The sequence below is a fragment of the Anguilla rostrata genome, chromosome 3, assembly GCF_018555375.3.
Source record: "Anguilla rostrata isolate EN2019 chromosome 3, ASM1855537v3, whole genome shotgun sequence".
Classification (NCBI taxonomy): Eukaryota; Metazoa; Chordata; class Actinopteri; order Anguilliformes; family Anguillidae; genus Anguilla; species Anguilla rostrata.
This window is the reverse complement of record NC_057935.1, coordinates 61670674-61679867: the sequence shown is the minus strand read 5'-3', so window position 1 is coordinate 61679867 and position 9194 is coordinate 61670674. Positions and strand designations below refer to the sequence as shown.

Here is a 9194-nt window from a genome sequence, read left to right as displayed (position 1 = left end):
GGAAATAAACCCATCCAATGTTATACAGACCTCCCCCAGTCCTGTAAATCACAGCCCACACCAGCACTGCTGGCAGCCAGGCCGGGCCCAGGCCAGACGGCACGGGCAGGAGATGGCGGTGCCGAGTCTCCATGGCGACAGGAAAATACCCTCCGGGTCACAGGCTCTAGCTGCATTGCAAATTTTCCCCTGCCCTCGGGGCTCAGAAAAATCAGCTTCCTCATGGCCCGATTAGAGACCAGTGCGCTGTGGGGGCAGTGTGGAGTGAGGGAGCGCACCCACTGAATCACACCTCAGTTCTTTTCTCTGCCTCTCTCCCCCTTCTGCGCTGCTCGCCTCCCCCATCTTCTCTTTGTTCTTCCGCCTTCCATCTCTCTCCCTCCCTCTTACCCTCCTCCTTCACCTCTCTCCTTCCAGCCCTGATCTCTTCAGGAGCAAAACTTTTTTTTAATATAACAGATGTTGCCTTAGGTTTTATTTACGTTACAAAAACCAAATAAAGCAAGACATTCAATGATAAATGATCAACAGGATCTACAAATGGAACCTTGGATACTTCAGAAAGCAAGAATTGTTCCTATTTTCTGTGATGGAGATTTAATGTTTTTAGGAGTGAGGTTAGAGAATAGACTCAACGCAGTACTTTCATAGGTGCAAATATTAACCTTTTATTTTAACTGGTCAATTTTTACATTGTTTACCAGATGGTGGTGATGTTTCTTTTTTTTACTGAAAAAAAAAAAACCTTTAATGATGCTATCTAGGTTGTGTTTGAAAAAGAAACAGAAGAAAATATTTACGTAGCAATATGTACTGTTGTTTTTTTCTCAATTTTGTTACACTTTTATGCAACTTTAATAAAAAGCTGTTAAACTTGATGCTGTCGTGCTGTTGTTACTGTTGTCATGGTCACCGCAAAGGCAAGAGAAATGGCAGGTGCTCAATCTCATTCTCAATGACGTTCAGGGCCAGTGACTTAAAGGAAGGTTCTGACCATGGGGGAGAACAGTCCAGATAATTTCTGCCGCCGGTTCAAGATAACAAACGAGAGCCCGTCAAACTCTAATGCCAAAACATCCACAAGGGAAAGGCAGGATTTTTAAAAACTGATTACAGAACTGAGAAACATTTTGGAAGTATGGTACCGTAACTACAAGGCCAGTCTTGTAATCCCAGGGAACAATTTAAATAGAGGGGAAATAAGTATCACTGCTGAGGAGCAGAGCACCACATGGCAGGCAGGGATTTGCTCCCTGCCATGACACAGTCTGGCCTGTGATCTCTTCTGTTACCCTCTCTGCTTTCTCCCTGCCTGAATGAAACAAGAAAAAGAGTTACGACAGGGTGGCGGACTGTCTGCTTTCCTTTGAAAAAAAGAAAAAAAGTATCATTTACTTATAAATGACTGAGAATAATTTCTTCTCCTGAGTAAGTGGGAAAAAATGAACAAAATTCTATGTTTATAAAACGCTGAAACACAATGCTAGTTTCCACCACTCATTGCCAGAGAAAGGACTATGCTGCCAGCCAGGAAGAAAGGCTGAACTGGGTGGTGCTATTGGACAAGGGTCAGTTTTTCCTCTAGTTGGCTCGTTAATTATCTGCCCTTTGCTATAAAACCACATTCACTCAAATCAGATGGGGGGGGGGGGGGTTCCAGGAGGCCCACACCCACCTCCCGTTTTCAGCCCAAATGCAGCTTTAATCAAAAAGCCACACGAAACAAAAGCACCCATTAAATTAAGCTCTTTACAGACAGAAAATATCAGATGGACTAAGAAAAAGGGAACTGCTGAACCAATCGAATGCTAATGAAATTTTGGAATATATAAGTGGGTTGAGCGATTCACTGAATATCCTAGTGATTGCATGTCTCAGTAATGGTATGGTTTGTTACATCTATGCCCAAGTCCAGTTTTCATAATCTACATGTATTAATGCAAAAATGTTATTGCGTTTCGACTTTGTTTTATGTTTTATAGATCTGCAGTTAAGAGCATTACAGTTCCAAAGCAATCAGTCAACACTCTCAGAAAGTACCTTTCAACTTAAAAGCTTTAAATGACTGCCAAATGAGAAATGCTCAGAATCTGCTTAATCAGAGCTTCTTTTCTTTGGCTTTAGAAAACGTGATGAATGGATAATGAAGACCTGCTTCAAACCCAATTGAAGAAAGTGATTGCCTGTAGTAAATCAGATGGATACAATCAAAATGAACTTGTGTGTGGGTTGACGTTTATTTAATTTTAACTGTGACTCAGAGAATGAACAATGACAAAATCATCACATTGCAGTTTGTCTGACCGAGTCTGCCCCCGGCGTCTGTCCTCCAGGCGTCCGTCCTTCGTTCCCAAAAGACACATGAAGTGAAAATAACGAATACACGTAAAATGGGTGATTTTAACTAAATATACTTCCAGTTCTTGCTTGGAGAAAAAACATGTGGGTTTAATTTGCCCTGCTAGTCTCATCCCAAAGGTCAGGGCTGGTTTTGGCAGGTGGAATCCAGGAATGGGCAAGAGAATCCTCCAGAAACAGCACAGTCCAATACATAACAGGACCCGTTCAGTCTGAATTCCACATTAATGGTTGACTCACACCAAATGAAGCCTGCTGGCCCCCAGTGCAAGGTTCTGCCAAGGAACAGTGCCAGTACGAATTACAGCAATTAAGTAATGATGCACCTGGGTTAGCGGCTTCCTGAAAAACTACTGCACCATGCTGTTCTGGACAGACAAGAGTTTAACAAAGCCTGCTTATTGACCGAACCAAACCAATCTTAGCCTTTTGTTCTGTCCTGGCAAGATAAGTCTGACTGGCTTGAAGCAAATGGCGTGAAATCTACATCTGTCCCACAATGTAGGACTTCATGATGCACCAGTGTTTCCTAATTGCTCTAATGGCTCTCTCGTGAAAAGGAAGGCAAGCAGGCAGGCCTGTTCAGTCTGGCTGAGAGAAGCCACAGGAAGACTGCTCGCTTCTCACAGATTAAGAGTGAGCCTACCGTTAAAAAAGCAGGACTTTTGCCTGTTTGCGCTGCATGTCCCAATCCAGAAGACTGGGAGACACCACATGATTTCAAGTCTAAACATATCAAACGCAAGTACATACTGCATTTTGAAAGGAAAACTACTCATCCTACATTACCATTCGGGTCTGAACACTGCTAGTGTGAGGGATAAATCATTCGCCCATCTGCTAGTCATCATTTATTGACCTGTTGCCTACAGCAGCCTTTTTCCCTGGTGTAACATGGTCTTTGTTCCGCAATTAATTTTGGATCTTTTTATGTGTGAAATGTATGCTTTGTCTCATAGTCCTAAGCAACTGATTTTTAACATCAGTTAAAGATTTATTTAAAAAAACTTGAAATAATGTGTGTGAAATAATACCCATAAGGCCGCAGGCTGTGACCTTTGGGGGCCAGAGCTGCCCAGTTCTTCAGTGTGCAGTGCAGATTACCACATTTTAGTCTTTGGGCCCTGAGACAGACAGACAGGCAGACAATTTACAGTTCAGATCTTCTCTCAATGGTCAGTAGCTCCACTTCAAAAATGAGTGTGGCTCCACCTGCAGGCGAAATTTAGCAGAGCACAGTCAGATACAGTCCCAGGCGGCATTTGTGTTGTCATTGTAGTGAAAAAAGCAGCTTTTAAATCACTTTTTCTTACTAGATTACAAATACTCAATATATCACAAATACTGCCTTCTTGGACTCCTGCTGTAGTTGGAAAGTACAAATGCAGGTCCTATTCCGGTCTTGCAATCATGTAATGGAGAAATTGAAAATGTTAACTACACTGATTCCAGCCAGAGAATAGTTATTCTGGGCTTGTGATAAATTGGAATGAAAACCTGCTAAATCTAGAACCAGAACTGAGCATTACTGTACCAAAATCACTGAGATACATAATACAGACAACTTCAACCAAAATTCTATGCAGCAGACAGCTAAGTGCTACAATGTTATGCTTTACGTCAAACACTAATTAAGTGATTAACGATGTAATGTAGTGTAATGTTATGTGAAGCTCTGTTTTGCCCATTGCCATTATGATGTAATCCATAAATCACATCTATGACCGCTACCAAATCACTAATGACAGACAAACCCTATGATTTGGACTGTTTGAGTAACACAGCATTTTGGTGAAAAGGTGTTGAGCAGCTTTAATCTCGGCAGTTTATTTTATCCATCTGAGCCAATCACAGGTGAGTGCACACTGAGAGGGGAAAATAAGAGCCACTTGCTCATTCTCATTCCTGATTGGTGGGTGGACACAAGTCTTCATCTGATTCCAGCAGCAGAGTTTGAGCTGGTACATATGGTGTGGGAGAGTGAGTGACTGAACTTTCCAGCCAGCCTAAAGGCAATTTAAACTACTGCTTATTCCTCAGTGAGGGTGGTACACAACTGAATGATCACACAGATCAAACAAAACATTTCTCCCTTATTGAAAAAGTGATTTTCTTTTTCTTTTTTTTTTTTACCAGGGATCTTGGGTGGTGCTCCTCTGTCTCCGTAACCTGAAGAATAAAGAAACACATAGCGGTTATCATCTGGCTTCCTGCATTTCCTGTAGTCTGACTGAAGCACTCAGAAAAAAAGTTGCTTTTTTTTTTAGTGCAAAACAGCTTGATCGGCACTGTTACTGTTCCAGAGGCAGTACGTTGGCTACCTGGACCAAATCACTGTCAGTGAGATCAAACAAAATCAAGCAGAAACTCACCAAGTTCAGAGGGAATCACCAACTTCCTCTTCTCTCCTTCACACATTCTATAAAGGAGGGATGATGACAATTTTTTCCATGTTTCAGTTATGAGACAACGTTCAAAACACAGCCTGACAGAACCAGACCCCTAAAAATAAATAAAGATTACAACAGATTGCTCACTTTGCCCCTTCCCCTGTACTTCCTCTTTCCCCTTGGTATTGATCTTTTGTACATATTAATAAACATATATGTACAAATTATTTCAGAATAATTCAAATGATTTTTCTGAGCCTGCCATTTCCAAAGTTTAGAGTTCCTTATGTGCCCTCTCTGAAACCACTGCATAACTTTTAATAAAAAACTTCAAATGAGATTCCTACTGAAGGAATATGAGGAAAAATTATAAACCTATAGATTGAAATATGGGCTGTCAACTGTCACCAAAAAATGTAGACATTTCAACTTCAAAACCATTCTGTTTACATACGATTAACGACATCACCCAGTATGTATGCGTTTAGGATTGTAACCGTAAATTGTGTAAAAAGAATCAATTCTTTTGAAATTCAAATCATTTTCAAAAATTTAGGCCTATGTTTTATACACACAAAAAGTCTGTTGTGTTCTCTATATGATGAAGAGGCAATTCAAACAACTTCAATCACAGCTTCATTCCAAAGCCAATTTTTCAATAATACATTTTTTTAAGTTTTAGTACTCATTTTATTACATTTTGAAGAAAGTAAATAATGTTTCTGTCTCACTGAGCATAAATGGCTTTGGAATGGAGTTTCTTGACAGTTTCAAATGTACTTTCAGGCCAACATTTTCATCTTGTCACATGCTCCATCATCTTTGACCAATCCTGGTTTAAAGGTAGGCAGTTTGTCTTCGCAATCTAAACTTTCCCACAAACTGTTTATTTTCAAGTGTTCACACTTTGTGAAATTAGGACCACCAGTCTATTAATGTCAACCATTAAAGATGGATGGGAGATGGGATGACACACCACAAGTGGCTGAAATTTGGGATTTGTACTGTGTGTCGCAAACCCAGGACCGGAAAATAAAACTAAACATTAAAAGTTGTTTTTTTTCTCTTTCTGATTACGCCCAAAAGAGAAAGGTACGGTTCCAGCAAACCCACAATCAGCTGCCAATGATCTTATAATGTATATCTGGCTTAATACACCAACATCAGACAAAGAGAGTTAGGGTAAGAGGGAGGGAGGGAGTTAGTTAATAGAGACAGCGACACACAGAGAGAGAGAGAGAGAGAGAGAGAGAGAGAGAGAGCTCAGACCCACCCCAGCAGGCCTTGGTCCCAGCCCTTGATGACCTGTCCAGTCCCCAGTGTAAAGGTGAAGGGCTGATTTCTGGGGATGCTACTGTCAAACTCGGTCCCATCCTCTAGCTTCCCCTGCAAACAACCCAGGCAACCCGGTTTACAGCTCACACAGATCTGCAGTCATTACTGAATAAATGCAAAGGCAATCTTCATGTCTCTGGAATTCACTTGTATGTGGAACCATCTTCCATCGGTTTCATTATCAAATGCTTACTTAATATTTTCTGGATCGTAACACTTGAATTACCAGCTGATATACACACACGCTGAATAATAACCAATGAAATATGAACAATTAGATGCCTCTACTGTAACTGGAGGTGCATTACTGCAGTGTGTACAACGATAAACCAGTCACGTGCCACTAATAACCATCTACGACCAAAATTAATCCCGTTAATTCACGCCAGTCATGATCAGGATTTTTTATTTTTTTTTAAAACCTTAGAGGGACTGAAAAATAAACGCAGCTAGATTGAACAGGCCCATAATTCATCATACTGTATCTGTTCTGGACTACACACTCCCCTGTCCCTACAGGTTCCAACACTCACGGTATAGTGCATGTGCAGCACGTCGCCCTTGCGCGACTTTATGGGGCAGTTGTCCACCCTTTTCTTGATACCAATTTGAAGCTTCTTCTTGTCCCCGCCTTGGACCGGGAAAGGGGCAAATGACACCAGGGTTACCGCCAACAGGACGTAGATCTTCATATCTGGAAAGGAGAGATTCAGACGATCATGGATTCACACTTAAAATCGAAGAATATGTAATAGATAGTATCAGCCCAAGCTAATGATTTATGAGAACTACCAGGGCTTGTTTGCACGTTTGAGGACACGTCGCTGTAGTTATTGCAAGGTAGCCAACACAGATCGAAGGTGGACGGGCATAGCTAACGTTAGCTAGTTGTATAGTTACAGTAGCTAATGCACGAGAACATAATAAACAATCGTTCGCTCGATATCAATTTAGATAACCTGCGATACAGTTAGCGAGTTGCGCGTTGCACTAAACGTTAGATATCAAGCTACTAGCACACGTCGACATGCTCGAATTTCGCCAAGATATCCGGTGGCCTGAGTGCAATAAGTTGGCAGATTAATACCAATATCATTTGTCTGGTGTTAACACTAAAGTAGTTGTTTAAGATAAATTCGCTAACCTAGCTATCTAAATGTTCCATTCTAATCACGCCAGTCAGCTCTGAAAATCTGTTCACGTTCTACTTTAACTGTTCTACTATAGACTGTATTCGTTAGACATCTTAATATATATCCTATGAACATTTAAACAGCATAATTTATTTAAGTAAAACAATGTATTCCTGTATTTTCCATGCTACCTTTAATTGGATGGAACGCACTTTGCACAAAAAGCAGGACACTGAGATGGTAAATTTCCTCTAGGTTTTCTAGACTTCCTGGAAGAGGAGGATAGAGATGGAACGTAGTGCGTAAGGAACGACGTGTCGTCACTCTTCGCACTGAAGCCAGAGGGGAGATCCAATAATCACTGAGTACGTTAGTAATAACACCGATGGTGATTGGTGGATACTCTCTGTCTTTACTTTTAAATATATATTTTTATTGAAAGTATCATTCGGCTTATTACGAGACAATGGTGAAATGTAGAGTATGTTTGAAGGGTAAAAATAATAAATAAAAAACGAATGCAATAATAAAACATACAAGTAACAAAGTACAAACAGATTACACTATCACATTATATGTAAACAATAAACGAGGACATTTGATTGTTCTGTTACAATTAGAGCTTACCAAAGAGTCTGCATGTCTACTTTGTACAATTTAAATTCAAGCTTATTGCCCGTGAATGTTGCTTTATGGGTAACAACTTTCCCCATAAAATATTTAAGTTCACAATATATTGACAATCAGGGTATATACCTGAAAAATCAAATATCAGAACTAGTAATATTCACCCATAAATTTCATTTATCACTAAGCAAAATATCCTCATATTCTTTGCATGCAATGACTGCTTGAAGTCTGTAACCCATAGACATCACCAGGTGCTGATGAGCTTCTCTGCTCTGCCAGCCTGTACTGCGGCCATCTTCAGTTCCTGCTTGTTTCGGGGGCTAGTCCCCTTAAGTCTCTCTTCAGCATATGACTGTCTTGGCCAGTCAAGAATTTTCCCATTTTTGGCTTTGAAAAAACTCTTGCTTTAACAGTATGTTTGGGATCACTGTCTTGCTGAACAATGAAGCGCCGTCCAGTAAGTTTAGAGCCATTTGCCTGAGCTTGATCACATGTTTCTGTTCACTTCAGAATTCATTCTGCTGCTGCTATCAGCTGTTACATTAGCAAGAATGAAGACAAGCAAGCCAGTACCTGTGGCAGCCATATACCCAAACCATAACAGATGAGGTGGTACATGCTTTGGATCTTCAGTAGGTCCTTGTGGCCTCCACACTTTGCTCTTGCGATCACTCTAATACAAGCAAATCTTTGTTTCATCTGTCCACAAGACCTTTTTCCCGGGACTCTGCAGGCTGCTTCTCAGCAAACTGTAACCTGGCCATCCTGTTTTTGCAGCTAACTAGTGGTTTATATCTTGCAGTGTAGCCTCTGTGATTCTGTTCATGAAGTCGTCTGTGGATAGTAGTCAGACACATTCATGCCTGCTACCTGAAGAGTGTTCATGATTTTTCAGACGTGTCTGGGGGTTTTCTTCTTTAGATTGAGAAACCGTCATCAACTGTAGAGGTCTTCCGCCCTGGGCGTGTCGAAGTGTCCTTGAGCAAGACACCTAACCTCTAACCCCTAACTGCTCTGGCAAATGAGAGGCATCAATTGTAAAGCGCTTTGGATAAAAGCGCTATATAAATGCAGTTCATTTACCGTTACCATTCATTGGCCTACTAGGCCCTTTGCAATTACTGAGCTCGCTAATGCTCTCCTACTTCTTAATGATGTTCCAAAACAATTGATTTTGATAGGCCAAGCTGTTTGGCCTGTATCTGACAGTTTTTTAAAAATTATGTCACAGCCTCCTAGTGACCTCCTTGTTGTATGAAAAGTGCTGTAATTTCTACTTTGTACATGGTGAGTGTGTACAAAATGTAAACAATGTATAAAGCACCATTTAGTAACAGCTAGCCACATG

General features: G+C 40.8%; 1 protein-coding gene across 2 annotated transcripts; it reads right to left on the bottom strand.

The window, feature by feature from the left end:
* Positions 1-2218: 2218 nt before the first annotated feature.
* fkbp2 (FKBP prolyl isomerase 2) lies at positions 2219-7564 on the bottom strand. 2 transcript variants are annotated; one of them, XM_064329115.1, is made up of 6 exons: positions 7408-7564; positions 6617-6777; positions 6022-6134; positions 4731-4777; positions 4492-4527; positions 2219-3570 (listed from the first exon to the last, which is right to left on the bottom strand). In XM_064329115.1, exons 2-6 carry the CDS (start codon positions 6773-6775, stop codon positions 3509-3511), a joined length of 417 nt encoding a protein of 138 aa, XP_064185185.1. In that variant the 5' UTR covers positions 6776-6777; positions 7408-7564; the 3' UTR covers positions 2219-3508. The 2 variants fall into 2 exon arrangements, with proteins under 2 accessions (XP_064185185.1, XP_064185184.1); XM_064329114.1 differs by having other exon boundaries at positions 7429-7555.
* Between the last annotated feature and the right edge of the window lie 1630 nt (positions 7565-9194).

Bases quoted from the DNA above. Each gene is read 5' to 3' on its own strand.
- fkbp2 (XM_064329115.1), bottom strand. From the start codon at position 6,775: ATGAAGATCTACGTCCTGTTGGCGGTAACCCTGGTGTCATTTGCCCCT. The intron at 4,778-6,021 runs GTGGGTCTGAGC...CCTCCTTTATAG, and splicing joins TGGGACCAAGGCCTGCTGGG to AATGTGTGAAGGAGAGAAGA. The intron at 3,571-4,491 runs GTAAAAAAAAAA...TTTCGCCTGCAG, and splicing joins AGCACCACCCAAGATCCCTG to GTGGAGCCACACTCATTTTT.